The following is a 22061-nucleotide window of genomic DNA, read 5'->3' as shown; positions in this document are numbered from 1 at the left end:
CGTGAATGCACGATCACATCATTATCATGGCCCCATCCCTGTTGTAGGATGGGAGGGATCCTGCAGGGTTGTCTATTATCCTAGGAGTGTGAGACAAGTCCCAGAAATTCTGAAGATTCTTTGACATTCTAGGAGTGCACAAGGGAGAGAGAGAGATAGAGGAAGAGAACGAGAGGAGAGGGGGAGAGAGCAAGAGGTAGGAAAGGAAAGAGTGCACACACACTAACTGTTGCAGCAGGATCAGGCAGGCCAGGCAGCACTTCTGATGGGGCGGGCACTTCAATGTATTAGACTCTGCCCCCTTTCCAGTCACCCATGAATCGCAGCATTTTCTCAATAAGGGGATGGAGCTTCCAATGTCAGCCACCGGGAAATAATGACTCATGAGTGTGCTGTCACTGCTGTCTGCTCTCTGCTGCCGAGAGCCAGCCAGAGAGTTCCAGAGTGGCCTGGAATGCTTGCAGCAGTGTGGGGGCCCCCCGCCTATGATCCAGCCCTGCCTGTGAGTGCCATGGCTTCCTCTCTCTGTATACAACACATCCAAGGGCACCCAGGCATTTCAGTATTGATTGGTGGAATGCCAGATGGCTTGCTGTTATATATCAGTGATGTGCGGTGAGGTCAATGACTGGGTAGGCACACATGGAGATGGATCTGGGTGCTGGGAGCTTGTCTCACCACCTACTCACTGTTACTCTTCCCTCACTACACTAAGCTTCAGTGTCCATTAATTCTCCTTCCTGCATCAATGTGTCTTCTCTTGCTGCTGAGCTCCAATCTCTAAACACTTCCTGGTCACATGACACATCCAAGGTGTCCATCAGTGCTTAAGGCATGCCCCCCCCCATACTCAGTATCATGCTTCCTATTAGCTCTCTTTCTGTGCAGCGTACTGGCCATGGTGTGGCCCCGCCTCCAGCTCTTCAAGCAGTGTCTGACTATACAGAAGCGAGGCTGAGCTGTTGCTGCCTCATCTCTCGTCTCCCTACAGTCCCAGGGAGCTCCACAAAGCTGGTGAGTGTTAGCTCTAAAAATGATTACAATAAACAAAGAAGCTGTTTATAAGTTATAATTAACTTCTTTGTATTATTCTAATCATTTTTATATCAAATTTCAGGAGTACAACAGGGGAGGCTCTGCATGCGCAGATCACTGGGAAAATGGGCATCGCCATTTTCCTAGTGTTTTTTTGCTGCTCTGCAACACCGGTCCGGCACTGCGGAGCAGCACATCAGAATCTGCGGAGAGGTAAGCATATTAAATATGGGTGCAGGGTGTGTGGTGTGGGCCTCCCTGGACCCAGGGGCCCGTGTGCACCGCATTCCTTGCACCCATTATAAAGATGCCTATGCTAATATATATAGTTTCTAAGGTGTGGCACTTCAAGCATAAAGAATACACAGTACACCGGCTCTAGAAGTCACGTTTCAATGCCTAATGTAATAATGGCATTTTCATCAGGACATGAAAGCCATTATCACTTTAGGCATTGAAACGTTCATGAGCCGAAGTACTGTGTGTTCTTTTTGCTTGGAGTTCCACACCTTAGAAACTATACTTTATCCTGACAATGTGGTGTCAGCCAGCTAAGTAAAGTACTTGGAGGTTGGAAGATTGCCAAATAATCACCCAGTGTGTCAGCACCAAACCAGGCAGCCATGAACGCCATCGGTAGTGAAGAAGGGAGTCCCTCCGTAACTAGGGTGGTGCGATATGTGCCATTGCACTGGGCACCACAGGGCAGGGGGTGCTGCTTGGGCCTTTCAATTTTCTGTTTATAATCATTCTCAGTTTCATTTTTTTTTTATCCCTGGCATCTCCTGGCCGCCCCTATCTCCTTCCTGGCTGACTCCCCCTTCATCTGGTCACCTCCCAAAGAACCTTCAGTCACATCCTCTTTCATACATTTCAAAATACTGTCGTATCTGGGACTTAAACCTATCACCTATATGGCAGTCAGACACATTACACATGGAGCTATCTGCCCCACAATTTTTGATGGCGGCCTTGAAAACAGCCACCGATTCCCGACCCAGGTGTTACCAGCACACCTCGAGTTTCTTTTTTCTTTGAGTTTAGCTTCCGGCGCAAGGAACAAACACGTATCTCCCAGCTGCTGATATTTGCTGCATATATACTACAAGTAGCACTCTTTCTATACTTTCTGTTGGTGATATACACTGCCGGCTCAAGCTTGTAAACAGCTGTTCTGATGGCAGGGTTGTAGCGTGTAGCCATGGCGCCAGGAGCATGTGTGTGCTAACACGCCCCCACTCCCCAAGTGTGCCAAGTAGGGGGCGTGTCCAGCATGTAGGGGGAAATTAAAGGGAAATATAAATAAACATTAGGGCAGTATCAAACTGGGACATGGAGGGCTAAATATATTCCAACCCACTAAAGTAATTCCACCAATTAAAAATAAATCACTCAGTAGTGCCCCTTATTTACATAATGTTACAAAATAATGGCCACAATGCATGTTATGCCACATATTAGTGCTCATTAATTCGCGTTATGCCACAGTTTTGGCTATTTTTTCACATTATGCTACACAGTAGCCCCCACGGTACATATTATGCCACAGTAATGTCCATAGTTCACATTATGCCACAGTAGTTCCCCTTATTCACATTATGCCTAACAATAATGTCTTGTATTTAAGTTATGGCACAGTAATGTCCCATTTACACATTATGCCACAGTAGTGCCCCTTATTCACCTTATACCTAACAATAGTGCCCTGTATTTAAGTTACACCACAGTAGTGTCCCTTTTACACATTATGCCACAGATTTTCCCCCTTCTCACACATATCTCCACCCCTCAAACACACACAACAATCCCCCCCAATGCAGACTCTGTCACAGCTCTCCCCACTCACTCAGCCTCCCTTCACACACAGTGCTCCCCCCTCACTCAGCCTTTCCTCACACACAGCACTCCCCTCACTCAGCATCCCCTCATACACACACAGTGCTCCCCCCTCACACACACAGTGCTCCCCCCTCAGCATCCCCTCATACACACAGCACTCCCCTTACTCAGTCTCCCCTCACACACAGTGCTCCCCCCTCACTCAGCCTTTCCTCACACACAGCACTCCCCTCACTCAGCATCCCCTCATACACACACAGTGCTCCCCCCTCACACACACAGTGCTCCCCCCTCAGCATCCCCTCATACACACAGCACTCCCCTCACTCAGCCTCCCCTCACACACACACAGTGCTCCCCCCTCAGCATCCCCTCATACACACAGCACTCCCCTAACTCAGCCTCCCCTCACACATACACAGTGCTCCCCCCTCAGCATCCCCTCATACACACAGTATTCCCCCCTCACTCAGATTCCCCCTTCACACATACAGTTCTCTCCTTCACAAAGATCTCCCCTCCTCACACAGACCAATCCCCACACACACTTATATACAGGCACAGCTCTTCCACTTAACAAAGTTCCCCTTCCTTCACACAGATATTCCCCCTTACTCAGATCCCCATCCCCCCTCCTTACTTTTGCAGGACACTGGAGATCAGCAATTCGACTGGGGGGAGGGAATCACCTGCTGATGCGCTGAGCCTGAAGCACATAAAGAGATCAGTGTGTCCATACTACGGGCGTGGTGTGGGCGGAGCCACAAGAACCGCTCCGCCCACACCATGCCCCCTGTATGGCGGCACTGATCTATTTATGTGTTTCACACTCAACTTAGCAGAGGCTCTGCCCTTCGTCGGATGGCTGATCTCCAGTGACCCGGCCAGAGTAGGCGCCTGGAGCAGGTGCTCCACCCCTTTCTGATGGACAAATACTGCTGTAGGTGCAGCTTCATAAACAGCAGAATGGTGAGTTATACTGCATAATCATCACTGCAACCACTGCATTGGATTCACACTGTATTTGGCAGTGACACCTGGATAACAATGGTACAACGGGTTCAGTACATTTGCGGTATGTTTAGCTCAGTAGAGTGTCAGTGGTGCAGTGTTAGGTGCTGGAATGATTGTTTACACATGGCTTTGAGGTTCAATAAACAAAATAAATGGAGCTTTATTGGTGTCAACATGCAGCAACATAAATAACAAAAGCCTAGCCATGATTCAGGGCACTACCTCACTGTTTGAATCCTAACTATAATGGGCAGCTAGTCTGCAAACGTAACACAGTCTGAAAGATTTGGGATCCTCTCTGCCTCGCAGGTCTGGACACGGCCTCCTGGCCTCAATGGCCTCCAGGCACACTGAGCTCTTTGGCTGCCACAGCCCCACATTTATTGTCTCCACAGGCAGCCTGATGGTCTGCCTCAACAGCCTCACCTGGGCCTTACAATAGACAATTACATGACCCTGAGTGGGTACTGTTATCATGCAGTGTAGGGACCACAAGTATCAGAGAAGCTGGGAAGTTGCAAATGCATGCAACAAATGGCTCTGAATTCCTATTACCATATAGTTTTCAAGTATTGTTGCAGGTACAATTTAATGTGCTGGGGGGACATTTTGGGGAACACTCCCCTTTCTGTTTTATTTTATTTTATTTAGTATGCTGGTTCTTATAGTGCTAATTGTAGGTCCCAGGGGTGATTCCCAGGTAAGATGGCTCTCAATTTGGATGTATTTCTGTATGTGCCTTTACCAAGAGGCCTTACAATAAACAATTACATAGCCCAGAGTGGGTACTGTTATCATGCAGTGTAGGGACCACCAATATCAGAGAAGCTCTGAAGTTGGCCTGGTGGTTTACCATGTATTTACAAATGTATGCAACATATATCTCTGACTTTCTTTTACCATATAGTTTTCAAGTATTGTTACGGGTACAATTTAGTGTGCTGGGGGACACCCCCTTTTCTGTTTTTTTGTTTAGTATGACCCATCCCTTTCATGCACCTGAAGAGTATTGCCAAATTGATTTGAGCAGCTTTCATGTTGTTTTGTTAGCCCTTAGGTGTGGTCACACTTCCTTTTTCTTCTCTGTGTGGCGGATCTCTCCATTCCCACACAGAATCATTGGCTCACTATCGCCACCTAGCTTGAAATTGCCACAATATATATATATATATAGATATATCTTTAATAAATGAATAACAGCAATAAAAATAATAATGATCATATACAAAAAGTTTCCACCAACTATGCTATTCGAATATAAGCTCTTTCTTTTCATGTCTGCATTCATTTTGTTTACCTCGTATGTCCCTAATTTATGTATGTCCTGCTCTTTGCTACTATAAGCACTGCAGAGAGCAGCTGGTGCCTTACAAATCTATAATAGTAATAATAATACATATTGTGATAGGATCACTGGTAAAGTGGTCTGTGGCAGGTACATTTGTCCCAGATTCCTGTCTTATGTGTTTTAAACCTCCAGGAGAAAGTCTGCAGTGTAGCAGGCTTGAGTCTCGGCTTTTTGAAAAGCCGGTTTGGGACCTGGGGGTTGTGGGTGAGAGGAGAGGGAGGGCTCCACCCACGGCCACTCCAGGTTTTGGTTCTCGCAGCCTGGTAACAGGCTTGTTAGGGTTTCCACCTGAGAGTGGCCAATATAAGCCTAGTGTGTTGAGGGCTGATTGTCTCACCTGGGAGAGCAGGCAGGGAGTTTGCTCAGAGACACTTGAAAACCTAACTGTGAGTGTTGTGCTGTGCCTTTGATGCTGGTGAGTGCATTAGGCCATGCCAGGTTCTGGTAGTGAGGGAACCACCTGTGAAGTTAGTGCCCCAACAGGGCTAGGATTTATGTTTATGTTTTCTTTATGTTATTTCTGACATTGTACAATAAAGACTGGCGCCGACCAGCTTGTACTCGAATCCAGTCTGGCGTACTGTTTCCCGGCTGCCGTGTGTGTAAGGAAGGAGTCCCCTACCCAGAAGAGGGACCTCCTAATCTGACTGTGTCATAATATGGTGGAGAATGCGGGCATTCACACACACTGAAGTTGCAGCAAGAGGAAAACTTTCCATTTAAAAATTAAAGGGACAGACACCCAATTTGTGAGTGTGGAAATAACGCTGTGTCCTTGAGGTCCCATAGAGGAGGCATCAGCCAATGCTCAGAGAGGCAAGGTTCAGCTTCCAACCTACACCCCAGGAAAAAATGGAGGACATTATTAAGGCCTTGCTCCAAGCTACAGCAGCTCAGCAGGAGACGAACAAACTTCAGCAGGAATCTATCAGGCAACAACAGGTCGCCATTGAGGAAACCCGCCAGGCCTTAGCGGAAAACAGCCAGGCCATAAGAGAGGTGGTACAGCACCTGGTCGCCCGGCCCAGAGATGTTACTACTGGTCCTCCCACCACCACTCACTCCGTACGAGCCAGTCACTTCCTCCAAAAGATGACTTCGGGCGATGATGTGGAGGCCTATCTCGCCGCATTTGAAAGAACGGCCGAAAGGGAGAGTTGGCCCAAGGAGCAGTGGGCAAGTCTGGTGGCACCTTTTTTGTCTGGGGAGCCACAAAAAGCATATTTCGACTTATGCCTGGCTGATGCCAAGGACTATAAAAAACTAAAACAGGAGATCCTAACTCTTGGGAGTCACCACCTTTGTTCGTGCCCAACGGGTCCACCGCTGGGAGTTCCATATGGACAAGCCTCCACGTTCACAGATGCATGACCTCGTCCATCTGTCCTCAAAATGGCTACAGCCCGAGACGCTGACGGGACCACAGATCGTGGAAAGGGTCGTGATGGACCGGTACCTGCGATCGTTACCTGCGACTCTGCGCAAGTGGGTGAGCCATGCAGACCCTAAGTCCGTGGACCAGTTGGTCGAGCTGGTGGAGAGGTACGTGGCGGCTGAGGAGCTGATGAGTATGCCCCACCAAGCCCTGATGGCGCACCGGCGAACTCCCACAGACACTGGTAAGACTGTTCCAGGGGAGAAGGGTGCTGGGCGGTGGAATGTACTTAAGACTGAGGGTGTAGAACCTGGAGACAGGCCTGCCAGGCCAGGAAGGTTCTTGCCCCGTAAACGAATAGACATTAATATGACTCAGTGTTTCCGATGTGGTGACTTCGGCCATATTGCCGCTAATTGTTCACTTACAACTGAACCTATGCAATGTGATACTGCTCATGTCTACCGCAGGGGGTCTTTCTTTGCACAGACAGCCTGTATGGCTGACCGGCAGGCTGAGACTGATAAGCACATGTGTGTACTCACTGTAGATGGCAACCGAGTAGAGGCACTGTTAGACTCTGGTAGCTTGGTGACACTTCTAAAAGCTGAGCTGGTGAACCCCTTGAGGCATAAGGGGAAAACTGTTGGTGTGACCTGCATACATGGGGATACTCGATATTATGTTACTGCCGAGGTGAACATCGAGACACCATGTGGTTCTGCTATAGTTTCTGTGGGTTTGGTGCATGGTCTGATGTACGATGCAATATTGGGGAGAGACTTTGCTCACTTCTGGAAGTGGTGGGAAAGCCGTTTTGTTCCAGAAGTGAACAACCCCGATCCATTTGAGAAGGTTGTCGATGTAGTGGAGGAGGGAGTTTCTTCTGAGTCAGAGTTATTCCCTTTTTCTACTATGATTGGCGAACTAGAGAATGCGGAGCGTGACGGTGGCCCGCCAACTGATGTGCCTCCCACTGAGGTGGGAAGTGTTGTTGGGCCAGTTGATCGTCTGCCTGATTTAGAGGTCAGAAGAGAGGTCTTTGCCGTGGAGCAGTTGAATGACCCTACTTTGGTAAATCCAGGGCCCTTAGTTCCCGAAGTGACAGTGGCAAAAACTCTGTCGGCAATTCAACAACAAGAGGTCAAGGAGTTTCTGATCAGAAATAGGGTGCTGTTCTCTGACGTACCTGGGAAAACCTCGGTCATTAAACATGACATAATCACTGACCCAGGGGTTAAAGTTAATCTAAAGCCCTATAGGTTACCAGTAGCACAAGGAGAATCGGTGTCGAAAGAAATTAAAAATATGCTAGAGTTAGGGGTTATTGAAGAATCACATAGTGAATGGTCAAGTCCCATTGTGTTGATTCCAAAGTCCGATGGGAGTGTGCGTTTCTGCAATGACTTCCGAAAGTTGAACAGTGTTTCAAAATTCGATGCCTACCCGATGCCAAGAGTGGATGAACTGATTGAGAGACTAGGGACGGCAAGGTATTTAACCACTCTTGACCTAACCAAAGGGTATTGGCAAGTACCGTTAACCGAGAGCGCCAAACAAAAGACAGTTTTTTCAGCGCCAGAGGGCTTGTTTCAGTACAAGATGTTGCCCTTCGGGCTACATGGGGCACCTGCTACCTTCCAAAGAATGATGGAGAGGATTCTAAGGCCCCATAGACGGTATGCGGCTGCTTATCTGGATGACGTGGTCATTCATAGTCCTGATTGGCAGACTCACTTACCCAGGGTACAAGCAGTGTTGGACTCCATCTATAAGGCAGGTTTGACAGCCAACCCAAAAAAGTGTTGTCTAGGCATGGAGGAAGTAAAATATCTGGGATACACCATTGGCAGAGGCCTGATAAAGCCTCAGCTCAATAAGGTTGATGCCATACAAAACTGGCCACGGCCTCTGAATAAGAAGCAGGTGAGAGCCTTCTTGGGAATTACGGGGTTTATACCCAACTTTGCCACCATGGCAGTCTCACTGACTGACCTGACCAAAGGCAAACAAAAAGTCATGGTAGAATGGAGTCCTGAGGCAGAGAAAGCTTTTCAGGAGTTGAAAGTAGCGTTGTGTTTCCAACCAGTCCTGATGACTCCTAATTTTGACAGGGAATTCATAGTACAAACCGACGCATCAGAAGTAGGTATAGGAGCGGTCCTGTCCCAGAACAAGGAGGGTGAGGAACACCCTATTTTCTATCTAAGCAGAAAGTTGAATATACATGAGAGAAACTATGCCACAGTGGAGAAGGAGGCGTTGGCCATAAAGTGGGCGTTAGAGGCTCTCAGGTACTACTTGGTTGGAAGAAAGTTCAAATTGATCACTGATCATGCCCCTTTGAAGTGGATGTCCGAAAATAAGGACAGTAATGCGAGAATTACGAGATGGTTCTTGGCGTTACTAACTTTTAAATTTTCAGTGGAACACAGGCCAGGAAGCCAGCTGGCCAATGCAGACGCGTTGTCACGCGTTCATTGTTTGGGGGCTTCAGTTGTTCCGCCCCACAGGTCGAAACAAAGGGGGGGATATGTGATAGGATCACTGGTAAAGTGGTCTGTGGCAGGTACATTTGTCCCAGATTCCTGTCTTATGTGTTTTAAACCTCCAGGAGAAAGTCTGCAGTGTAGCAGGCTTGAGTCTCGGCTTTTTGAAAAGCCGGTTTGAGACCTGGGGGTTGTGGGTGAGAGGAGAGGGAGGGCTCCACCCACGGCCACTCCAGGTTTTGGTTCTTGCAGCCTGGTAACAGGCTTGTTAGGGTTTCCACCTGAGAGTGGCCAATATAAGCCTAGTGTGTTGAGGGCTGATTGTCTCACCTGGGAGAGCAGGCAGGGAGTTTGCTCAGAGACACTTGAAAACCTAACTGTGAGTGTTGTGCTGTGCCTTTGTTGCTGGTGAGGGAATTAGGCCTTGCCAGGTTCTGGTAGTGAGGGAACCACCTGTGAAGTTAGTGCCCCGACAGGGCTAGGATTTATGTTTATGTTTTCTTTATGTTATTTCTGACATTGTACAATAAAGACTGGCGCCGACCAGCTTGTACTCGAATCCAGTCTGGCGTACTGTTTCCCGGCTGTCGTGTGTGTAAGGAAGGAGTCCCCTACCCAGGAGAGGGACCTCCTAATCTGACTGTGTCACAATATGCTTATAATTATGGCATGACAAGGGCTGCATGGAATTGTATCTTTATTTCAGCTACAAAATGTCAAACTGACATAATACTTCCAATAAAATTATGAGCTTCCACAATGGCTTTCTGCAACACCATATGGATTCGCAACATACTCATTTTCTCTCCTATTCTCCCTTACATTTTTTTGCCCCGATTTGGAATAACTCAGATATCCCAACTGGGCTGGATCATAATGAATTTAATTCATGGATTAAATACAGCCCCCTATTCAGCATATTTGGGCTCAGAGGGGAACTACGTTCCCCTAGAACTTTTAGTTTAGGCACATGCAGTCCAGAATCCTGTTGAAGTGTCATTCTGGGGTGTGCTTTCTGTAGTGATGTCAGGGGTCACAGACCAGGGGGCCGGAGCAAGAGTAGGATATCCGTTCTACTCACTTGGCTTCCTGGCTTTTAATCTTCAACTGAGCCCTCAAGACCCATTTCTTCCTCAATGCTATCCAGCGCTCATCCTAACCCACTACTCTATGCTCCTTCCTCACTATCTAGCCCATCTGTGTCACCCCTGTTTGTCTGACCCTCCCCTCAGAATGTAAGCTCTCACGAGCAGGGCCCTCTGTCCTCACGTGCTTCTTCTTGCCTTACTTTTACTTTCATTTACAATGGTGCCTAAAACTGCTTACTGACACCCTGCTGCTTATTTAGGTGTTATGCAGCATTGTTTATAAATCATGTACTTGTCCTGCATTGTCTGTACTGTTAATAACTGTTGTCTTGTGTGCTCATTTGTTTCTGTACTTTGTAAGGCTCTGCGGAACCCTTGTGGCGCCATATAAATAAAGGATAATAATAATAATAATAATAATCTACACATATGCATAACGGATTTCCTCCATTACAGACGGGGGATGCAGAGAGACAGCACTATCGTATGGAATGCAACCTGGTCAGGTAAAGCCCTCCTGGCTGCCGTCACTTGTCATGTGTTACTGCCAGGCAAGTGGTTAAAAACACCTTTTTCAAACTCCGGAAATTTGATTTTAGAGAATTAGCCATTTTGAAATACGTCACCTTTATTAAAAGGTCCCTCCCTTCTACATTGATCGATGGTATCTGCTCATTATTAGGATAGGGGCTCCCAGGGGGGACTTAGGTACCCCCCTGGGAGGGTTAGGCTAGGGGAAGGGGTGGGTTAGGGTTAGGCACCCCCGAGGGGAGGTTAGGGTTAGGCTCCCCCCCGGGAGACTTAGGTTTAGGCTGTGGGGAAGGGGGGGTTAGGTTTAGGCACTTAGGGAGGGATTAGGGTTAGGTACTAGAGGGGGAGGTTAGGGTTAGGCACCCCTAAGGGAGGGTTAAAGTTAGGGGGGGGTAGGGTTAGTGATACTTACCTAAATCCCCTGTCCCCTGTCAGGATTTCCACTACTGCCAGTCTGCCGGTGACGGGATTTGAACCGCCGGCCTTACAGTCGGTGGTCATTCATAGTGATTCCCCATAAGCAGTGAGCATTGTGAGGGGCAGAGATCATGGAGGCAGCAATGGGATGTGATTATCTGTGAGGAGCAGAGAGGGTCTATAAAGTCAGATTTGATTGAAGATGTAAGTGACTGGCTAAGGGCTTTGTATCTGAGGAGTTTGAATTTGGATTCTGTAAGAAGCAGAGCAAGTGTACAGATTGGCAGAGCAGAAAGGTGGAAGTGAAGGAGTGGGATCGGAAAATCATTCTCATCACAGCATTGAGAATGGATTGAAGAAAGACAAGTGAGATGGAGGAGGTTACAGTAGTCAAGGTGGGAGAGTATGATAGAGTGAATTAAAAGTATCATAACCTGGTTGTGATATTTCAAAGGTGGATGCAACAGGCTTGGAAGCAAGTCAGAATATGAGAAGTAAAGGAGAGTACAGAGTCAGGACTCAGTGACACCCAGTAAGCAGACATGAGGAACAAATGAGATTGTGATGTTGTCTGTGATGAGATATTTTGGGGGAGTGGATGCAGAAAGGATACAAGGTGGGGAGTTCTGTTTTAGATCTTTTGGCAGCATTCTTTGTGACATCCATTAGTAGATGGCAGAGAGACAGTCGGACAGATGAGAAAAGTGAGAAAAGATGTCCATTAGAGTGTCATCAGCGTTTATGTGGTACTGGTGACCGAGGATAGGCAGGTAAGGTAAGGTAAGAGGTATATAGTGAGAAAAGCAGAGAGCCAAGGACAGAGCCTTGTGCTAAACTAACATAGAAAAGATTGGAGGAGAAGCTGGAAGAACATACAGAGAAGGAACTAATGGAGATGTAAAAAAGTGAACCAGGAGAGAACAGTTACACAAATATCAAAGGTGTTAGGGGGTTCAATAGGAGACTGTGGTCAACATTGCTGGAAATGGCAGTGAGGTCCAGGATGAGGATGAGAATTAACCACTGGGGCTAAAGTTACTATGCGACACTTTTCAAAGCCATCATGTCTTTAGTGGTGCCTGTGGTTGGATATAAGGAGGCAATTATATTTAATATAAAACGTGGCGTGAAGGGATGACTAGGTGCTTGCAGGCTTTTGTGGGTGAGGGAGCATAGAAGGTAACCAGGAAACGGTCACAAGGCGGGTAGGGGGGAACACTTTTTCCATGGGTAATGGATGGGTGAAGAGAGGGTAGATAAAATAGGGAAAGAAAACGTGAGCAAAGTGGATGGTCTGCAGGAAGAGATGATTATCCATTTTAGCCCTGGCTGGCTACTGCTAAATAGAGGTTTCTTGTTAAATGGATACGGTCACTCTCAATTGTGTTATGCTGAACATATGAAAGTACAATTTTACTGCACATAGGAATTTACAACATCTAATCAATTACAATACCCTAGGATTTTTGCACTAAATTGACGCCCTGCAATTCATTAAAATGTCCGGCAGATGGAGCCCCAGTAACCCCACTGGGCAGAAAGGAGCGCAGACACATTATTATTAGTAATTGATATTTCAACCGAACACACTTTCTGACAAACTTGTTGTCAACGATATTTTACTACACCGTGACTTTAAGCCTAGTCTATGGCTTTCTATTTCACCATGTACCAGCCCGACCCCATCACGTATCTTTCCATGTGCCATGCCCAAACTTATGATGGCCGATCAAGCTTCTCGTCTCAACTATGCTTCCTGTGTCAGGCTGACTGACTAGTGTGAGCGACTCTTATTGGTCGGCCCAATGATGCGGCTTTGTCTCCTAATTGGTCGCCTCTAGAAGTTCGTTGTGGACAGCGGTTTCCGCTTCCCATGTTGGGTGCAGAAGGAGGGGCTTGCTACAGGCTCCGCCCCACGCGTGGTTTAACACGGTCTGGAGCAACGCGGAGACATGGCAGCTGTGTCGGTAAGCGGCGGTGTAACTACCGGTCACCCACACTGCACAGCCTTGGTGTCACTGCGATGTGTGGGGCACCGGCTTTATCATACACAGAACGAGGTGTTCCTCTATGCGTGATGTCCGGGCATTACAGTGTGTACTAACCATAAAGCATTATCTAACATATCAGCACTACAACAGAATACATCCCATAGGCCGTGCTGTATGCAGTAATTATAACTTGGAAATGGGCATGGGAGAAATGATTGTAGGTGTCCCTTTCTATATGAGTGACACAGGCTGTATAGATCATCTGGATAGTGGCAGCACAAGTAGTTGGGTTAATCAAGCACCCGCAGCACAGTTTTTGGGAGTCATCGTTATTGATACTCTGATAAGTTGATAGGCAGAGTGCTGCTGGCTCAGGGGTGAGAGCTGCACTTTAGCCTCACACTAAAAATCTAAACAGATGTGTTCTGTAAAATCATTGCAATAGCTGAGCATTACGTGTACAGTTGCCTCTGGGTAATACCTGCATACTAAGCAAGTAAAGACATTCTCTGGATTACTCACCCCCCTAATATTCTCTACTACTTACAGCTACAGGCACCATTTGTTTTAAGAAAAGCATTCAAATCACTTTTACATTTAAAGTTTGCCATCACCACGTTGTGGTAAGGAATTCCACAGATATCTGCCCTTACAGTAAATGATTCTTGGCTGGTGGTAAAACTGTCTTTCTAGAGCAGCCCATACACTGGGCAATTTAAAAAAAAAAAGAAAAAAAATTCTACACTATTGCAATTAATCGTAACGATCAATCGTGCACATCGTGTGTTTATGCCCGTTTATGATGCTAATGTGCGTCCCCGCCGTTGTAGAGCTGGATCGTCGATCTTACGCCAAAACCAAAGATACCAGTAAGATGGTATACAGGCGCCGAATTGGTGTGTTTTTCCAAGCAGCCACTAGAAAATAGGGTTAGTCATACCCTTAGGAAATAACCAGTAATTTAATATAGTAGCGCTATAGATTACACAATTTGTATAAAGATTTTATTCACTTTAATAAAAGAATTATGCATGCATATTTAAAAACCATAACATTGCGATCTATCATGTACAATGTGATACATATGGGGATTGTAACGATCAATCGTACACCATTTTGACCACATCGTATGTAGAATTTCAAGGGAAATCGTGACGTTTATTAATCGCACCGTGTATGGCCGACATTACATTTGATGAACCCTTGTCCTATATTCCTTAGAATAATAAGTTCTTCATTACCACATCTGCTTTCCGACAATCTTGTGGCACTGACCTGGGTATGCCAAATGGAGTTAGGGATTGACAGCGCCCTTTTTTGTTGAAAAGGGATTTATTGTGACAGGTATTGAACCATTCATTGCGTGTCACTGTAATCCCTGTCCCTGCTGGGTTCTGTTAATTCCTGCCTCTATTGTTACACATTGCTGAACTCTTCAGATGAGGAGTCCATCCTCTGGATAAAGGGATCATTGAAGCATGCTACATTTCCAATGTGGTGTACTTCATCACAGTATGAGATGTTTAGTGGGAAGTTTAATTACCATGAGCAAATGCATGCAACATAAGCATTAAGATATGCCTGTTTGTTGCTACAGAAGCAGCCATTTTGTGGGCTAATGCAAAATATTTGATAATGTAGCCTGTCACCTCATTAAGACTGAAATGTCAGAGGTTCTGCAGGGTCACTTATTTCTAGTAAATATTATAGGTGGCATTCCCATGAACACTGGTGCTTTTCAAATAACTGCAGTCTCCTCTGTAGAGGTGACTGGTGCACCAACATTTGTAGACACGCTTCAGGATTTCTGCAAACTACTGCAAGAATAAGGGAAGGACAGAAACTTGGGACCAAAAAGTAACATTAGAAAGTTTGATACTGACCATACTCATTCCTAATTTGTATTTATCCATGTGTGTTTCTGTAGGCGATCATTTCCAGAGACCTCTCTGCAGCAAAGACTCTGCTTAGCACATTACAGGAGCAGGTAACTGATGTAGTGTAAAGAATATTTCCTATGTCCCAGACTGATTATGCACCTTTTTGTTTCTAAGTTCTGACTAAGGAGTTCTTCCTTTCATATAGGGCCTATTTAATATTTTATTCTCTACCTCCATTTTGATACTTTGTACCTTTTCCGCAGGTGACATCGGTCACGGCACACGTACAAAGCTTAACACAGAAAATCCGCAATGGGAGCTACCCAACTGAAAAGGTTAGTGAAAAATCTGTGGACGTGTTGAGCTATTTAATTGACAGGTGTATTTCTTATAATAAGAAAATTTGGGTTCAGACATAATCATCAAAAGAAACTCATACACTTTCTTAATCTTTGATTTTGCCCTAAAGTGGGATTAAGCCATCACCTTCTGTGTGAGATAATGGTGATTTCATACACATGTTTTGTAGGTCCCCTAAGTCACAGGTTCTCAAACTCTGTCCTCAGGACCAAAAACAGTGCATGTTTTCCAGGTCTCCTCACAGAATCATAAGTGAAATAGATAACTACTCCTGTCATAATTTTAAAATGTGTCGGTGAGTAATGAATACACTTGTGCACCTGGAAAACATGACCTGTGTGGGGTCCTGTGGACAGCGTTTGAGAACCTCTGCCTCAAATCATTGCAGTATTAGAAGTCATAGGTTAGATCTTTCTTACCTGTAACATGTACTGTACAGTAAGTAGTTAATCCAATAAAAAATGCTAAAATAGCTAGTAAATGTATAGCTCAATGTTGGATATCTTCTAATCCACCTCAAAACTATTAAAGTTGTAGTGTATATAGGGCAACACCTTAACCTCCAACCAGATTGGCCAATCATACAGTTTCCTTATTCTGTAACCATGTATTACGAAACATCTTATTATATGTCAAACTCATTGGGTAATTTATACTGTTAATTTTCTAAATTATTTTATTTGTATGAAATGTTTTGTACATTAAGGTGATTTAGGATTTGGAGTAAGTCATTTTGTGGGCACAGTCTTGTGTGTCATTTTGTTGTGACATAGGCTGGTGTAATTCTCTGTATGTTATGTTGTGGGGTCACAGACTTCTATATGTAGTTTGTCAGTGCATTAGATGGTTTCTAATCTTTTTTGAGAGATAGTCTGGTAAAATGTGTCCTGATTTTTATGGTCTCAAACAGTTGCTCTTGGAGTGCACTGCCTTAGAACTGTGTTTCATAACTCCAGTCCTCAGGTCCCTAACAATGCATATTTTCCAGACCTCTTATTGGTAGACAGGTGTATCCATTAGTGGCTGACACGTTTTAAAAGATCCAAAGGTGGTGCTAATTATATCACTTGTGATACTGGGGAGATCTGTAAAACATGCACTGTTAGGGGTCCCTGAGGACTGGAGTTGGGAAACTCTACCTTAGACAAAAGGCAGCATCTGATTGGAAGTCACTATGTATTGAAACATTTTCGAGCAGTTTGAACTGAAGAAAGGTATTCTGCAGTGAGGTTACAAGCTATTGGGCTCCTCCCTAATTTATTAAATGTGGCCTTTGTTTTTGTGTGCTGAGGAATATGGAGAAAAATATACCATAATTATTACATTGTATCAAAAAGCTGAGCAGACAGGGGAAGGAGTTTGATTGTCCGGCTGTGTGGCGTGAGATTACAGGCACAGAAAGGGATCAATGATCCATATAACAAATTGGGCGGCCATTCACACACAGGTTGTCTACGCAACACAACAGAACTTGAAAGCAAAACAAAGCATGTCCTACTAGGTTCAATTATATGAGGAAGTTTAGGTTCATTTGTTCATAGGGATCAATGATTCTTTCCTGGTGTATGCAGCCATTTTCTGTCCTTTATCCATATTGTAGGAAAACAATGGATGGTCTGTATGAACTCCTAGGTAATGTGCAAGGTTATGCAACTCTCGGTTCATTGAGATTCAAAATTGATGTCATGATCTATTATAGGGTCTTAGTTTCCTGGAGCTGAAGGATCAGATGCTTTTGCTATATATGCAGGATCTTACTCATATCATCATGGAGAAGGTATCAGGGAGATCCCTGAAAGAGAACCCAGGCATTATCAGACTGGTGGAGATACGCACAGTGAGTAGACACTTAATTTGCCTCGCATTGGTTGTAAAAGAACATTCACAGAACTCCGTATACTACCGTTGTATAACCGATGTCCACAATCTGAAAAATGATATACCAGTGGTTATTACCCAGACAGCACGCAGTGAGGCGTATAGGTCAGTGTAACAGTTCTATCATGTGACCAGCACAGTTAGTAGTTTATTTTATTTATTTATATGCGTCAGTAACCTAGTAATAGATTATCTGCCACAGAATCAGAGCTGACTGGCTTCATAATCACCTGACTTCAGCTAGTTCCAGATTCTTCTGACTATGAATATACAGGTATCTCTGCTCAGGCCATGTAAATTTAGGTTTTGCCCTAATTGAAGATTTCCTATGGTCTGTAGGTAATGCACATGCAGTATTAGTCAGATAGTACTACAGCCTGTGCTTGTGATGTGACATATAGTCTTGGGGCCTCATTTAGAGATAGGAGTAAATTCACCTACAAATGAAATTGTGCCATTTGATAAAAACCATGTTGTGCTGTCTAGGGGAGGAGGTACATTTATCATGTGTGGACAGATGGTTGGGATTGGGGGGGGGGGGGGGGGTCCGACCTCAGGTGTGCTGCATGTCAAGGCAAGCAGTATTTTCCCTTCATTTACGGAAGGAAAAAAGTGAGGTCTTGCTGATACATTTCTTAGGTGTTCTGATGACACAGTACATAGGTTTTTCCTACATAAAGCTTATGCTCAAAGTAACCAAATATGTGACTGATGCTCTATTTCAGAATGCTAATGAGTATTCTATTTGTTTGGTGGTATGTTGGTAGTATTCCGTAGAGTATTGGAAGAGGTTTATATGCTTGTATGTCTCAGGTCTTGGAAAAAATGCGTCCAATTGATCAAAAGCTGAAATACCAGATAGATAAGCTGGTGAGAGCTGCTGTGACTGGGAGCCTTGGAGAGAATGATCCTCTACGCTTCAGACCCAATCCTCAAAACCTGATGAGTAAGGTGAGATTTAGAAAAACAAACAAACTGATCATTAGTCCAAACCAACTGTTTGTTCTTCACCTCCCTTGTTTAGTTTATGCATTTAAGCCTCTCAACATTTGTGTTCCCTACCCCGCAATGCCACAGTTGGAGGAGTCTGACAAGGAGGCTTCAGATGGTGATGAAAATAAGAGTGGAGCAGGCAAGAAATCTCAGAGCACAACCAGGAAGTATAGACCACCTCGTCTTGCACCAGTGCACTATGGTAAGCAGTAGATAAAACACGGTCTTGCCACATCTACTCAAAACTGTGAGTCTGTCTGTACTCTGATTCTAAATCTTCTCGCAGATGACACTGAGGCAGAGCGAGAACAGCGAATTCTAGAGAGAGCCAAGAAACGAGCTCTGAGCAGTTCTGTTATCCGGGAACTGAAGGAACAGTATACAGATGCCCCAGAAGAGATCAGAGAGGGGCGCGCTTACCATATGATGCGGCATGAGAAAGATGACCAGCATCGGTGAGCAGCTTGTGTGAGCCAGCTGTGAGCTTGGAAAAAGATTGTAAATTCACTTTTGACCCTGATCTATTTGTTCTTCTTTCCTCCCTTCTCAAAGGACAAATTATGAAGAGTCCATGATGGTGCGGTTAAATATGACTCGAAAAGAGAAGGCTCGTAAAAAGAGGACACTTGCTATGACTTCACAGCTCTACTCACTGACACACTTTACAGATATCAGTGTCCTCACTGGTGGAGATAAGAGAACGGAGGTAAGATACAAAGAAGCTTGCAGAATGATGGAAATAGGGCTGGGTTCTTTTGGTGGGAGAATCGGCCATTTTGTGTAGCCCCATTACGATTGTTGTGTGTCACCAGTTGTTCCATTGACTTTTCAAATGTAGGATATGATGCCTTCTGCCAAGAAACCCAGAAAAGGACCAAAAAAGGGAAAAAAGAAGAAAGGCAAGTTTCTGTTATGGGTTTTTGTATTTATTTTGGAGATTTATTTATTTTCAATGGTGTGATTATTCTATGTGTGACAGGTTGTTAAATAACAGGAAGTGACTTCTTGCTGTACTCTTTTTAGGCTTCAGGAAGCGCCACTGAGTCAGAATGGTGCAGTACTGCTTTTTTTTTTTTCTTTTTCCACCGGTTGGATGTGCCAGAAAGTTCATCAGGGCTGTAAACCTTCATTGTATCAGTGTCTCTAAATAACTGTGGTTCTAGAAGTGCTTGTCCAGGTCTATCGCATGGACTCATACGATACACGTTTATATTTTTTTGTATTGGAAGCTTTATCCAGCTAACAGAGGTATAAATGAAGAAAATTTACATTATTACTGTGTTGTTGACAAGATTGATTTTGCAGATTGAGGTCTGTTGGATTCTGGATATGTGGCGTGCAATAAAACCTTCAATGAGAGTGACTAACAAGCCGCCAGGGCTTCTGTTTCCCTTGCTGAATTACTGATTTGTTTTCATATAAGCATAGACACTCACATACTTCATTGTAAATATGCTCAAATCTTTTTCCGTTCTATTAAACTGCAATAAGTCTACTTCTTAAAACGTTATATTAATGGAGCTTCGCCACTGACTGCTTAAAGAATGTTTTCTCTGGTCAGTTATTTTATTCCAATAGATACAAGGAAACAGTCTGAAACCTATATATAAATGAGTATAGTTTTTAAGTCCCTTTTGACTAGCTTTAAAGTACCCATTTATCAGGCTTCATCTCCTGCTCATCTGATGAGCCTAGTTTTGCAGTGGGCAGGCATTGAACAGCCTGTAACCAATCACATGACTGGGATGAGCACAGGTCCTTAGAGTTTAGCAGTAAATGAGTGCATAGATATTGTGGGAGGCTGCGTCCTATCCGCCTGTGTATTATATTAATGAGTACAAGGCTATGGGATCAACCCAATTAACAACTGAATTGAAACTCCCCCCTTCCTTGTGGATCTTCCTCCAGATTTGTCCCTATGGGGCTGTGAACAAAAATCCTGGTATGTGGTGGTAGCGTGAGTGTGGCATATAGCTTGTAAATGCATTGAGCCCTGAATTTGACAGGGGCAGTGTCACGGTGGGGTTAGTCTGAGAGGTCATGAAAGGGTACAGTTTTCCATTAAACTGGCTCAGGAATATTGTGATGTACAAATGAAGCAAAATGTATAGATTCCACATGTTTTTATAAAACCACAAAAACACACCACAATTTACTATTGCCTTTAAATACTTTACATTTTAGTTTTGCTTCAGCAATGACATAAAGCATCCACTTTTGTCAACTAACACATGCTCATTAAAATAAAATGTAGGTCTTACACCTTGAGGGGGATGTCACTTTGATTGAAATGGTAGAATGATTGTATAATTATGGCAGTGAAGCAATACATCGGAAACCACACATTTGTACCAGCAGTTGATGATAATGAAAGCTAGTGCTCATCCCCCTAGCCTGTCATCCCAGCCAATGAAAACAAAATTTTATATATATATATATATATATATAACAAAACAATTTTCTGAACACCCTCAACTTATTCCATAACTCTTTCACATATGACAATTTTTTTTCATATATATATATATATGTGTGTGTGTGTGAAAGAGTTATAGAATAAGTTGAGGGTGTTCAGAAAATAGTTTTTCTCTACACTCAGACGACATTCAAACCGTACTGTGTGTAGGATTCTAGTAACAGAGTGAAGCTTCCCATATGGGCTGATCCTGGCCCCGGGAAGGCAGGGTCTCATAAGTGTCAGCATAGAGATCTACAATCTGGAGGAATGCTGCCACGTATGTCTGTGGTGGGGTTGTCTTCATTTATCAATATTTTGATTTAGTTTGCATGCTGAAGTACTGTCCCAGTTTACCTATATCTGTTATATTATGGCAGCATATAACCTACATTATAAATGATAAACAACCCATCTGGTAAGGAAATTAATAACAAGCTTTAATTTTTAGCATGCAATGGTTGGTCCTTAAAATATTAAGGGGTCGGAGGGGGTTTGATGATTTGTTCCTAAGCAAGAATCTGTAATACAATGGTATGGGAAAAAAAAGTCCATAAAGGGTTCCTCTTCCTCTGCAGGACATTGTCGGTTGTCATACAGCCATAGTTTACAACATGATGACTTTTAATTGATGCAAAGCAAAATTAGTAATCCATTTAACATTAAGCAGTTTACTGTGGTAGAGCACTAAAAATGAAAATCTAAATGGACCTCATGCTGCATCTAAGGAATTATTTAGATCTTCACCCAGATCCTGGCACTCCAAGCTGCCTCCAGGAATGATCCACTTCAAATTCATACTCTCCTCCTACTGTTCTGCCTAAAAACACACATCCTTTTTACCTCTCTAATCGCGTCACAATCATCACTGTTTCTTAACCATCTTAAAGTCTCTCCCTTGACTTTGCCATCTACCTTACATCTAATATTGACACCATCCACAAGGTTATCTCATTCCACTGATGACACCCTGTCCTTCCCCTCTCATCTTGCTTCTCTCCACTACTAGTGCTACTGGTATTGAAGTCCATATCCTCTTCTCAATCGTCCCTTTCCCTCATCTTGCTCCCTCTATCCTGCAGCCTGCTATAATCTTGCCCATCCCTTCAACCTGTCCCTTTCATCTAGCACTGTTCTATCTTCCCTCAAGCATGCGCTTGTTTTACCCATCCTTAAGAAACCCTCACTGACCTTGTTTCTCCTACTATCGCTCCGTCTCTCCTACCTTTTGCTTTCAAACTTCCTGAGAAGATGGTTTATTTCTGACCCGCCTAATTCATCTCTTCTCAAACCCTCGAGAAGAGATGATCCTCGAACCCCTCCATTCAGAAACTGCCCATACTAAGGTCATCAAAGACCATACTGCTA

General features: G+C 44.4%; 1 protein-coding gene across 1 annotated transcript; it reads left to right on the top strand.

The window, feature by feature from the left end:
- Window positions 1–12986: 12986 nt before the first annotated feature.
- On the top strand, window positions 12987–19608 carry NGDN (neuroguidin). Its single transcript, XM_088469988.1, has 10 exons — window positions 12987–13103; window positions 15055–15114; window positions 15271–15342; window positions 17067–17204; window positions 18059–18196; window positions 18323–18440; window positions 18525–18693; window positions 18791–18944; window positions 19077–19137; window positions 19262–19608. The coding sequence occupies exons 1-10, from the start codon at window positions 13089–13091 to the stop codon at window positions 19279–19281; spliced, it is 945 nt and encodes a 314-aa protein (XP_088326114.1). The 5' UTR covers window positions 12987–13088; the 3' UTR covers window positions 19282–19608.
- The last annotated feature ends 2453 nt before the right edge of the window (window positions 19609–22061 follow it).

The sequence above is a fragment of the Taudactylus pleione genome, unplaced genomic scaffold, assembly GCF_031769625.1.
Source record: "Taudactylus pleione unplaced genomic scaffold, aTauple2 ptg000095l, whole genome shotgun sequence".
Lineage (NCBI taxonomy): Eukaryota > Metazoa > Chordata > Amphibia > Anura > Myobatrachidae > Taudactylus > Taudactylus pleione.
The sequence above is the reverse complement of the archived record's forward strand: the minus strand, read 5'-3'. Positions and strand labels throughout refer to the sequence as shown.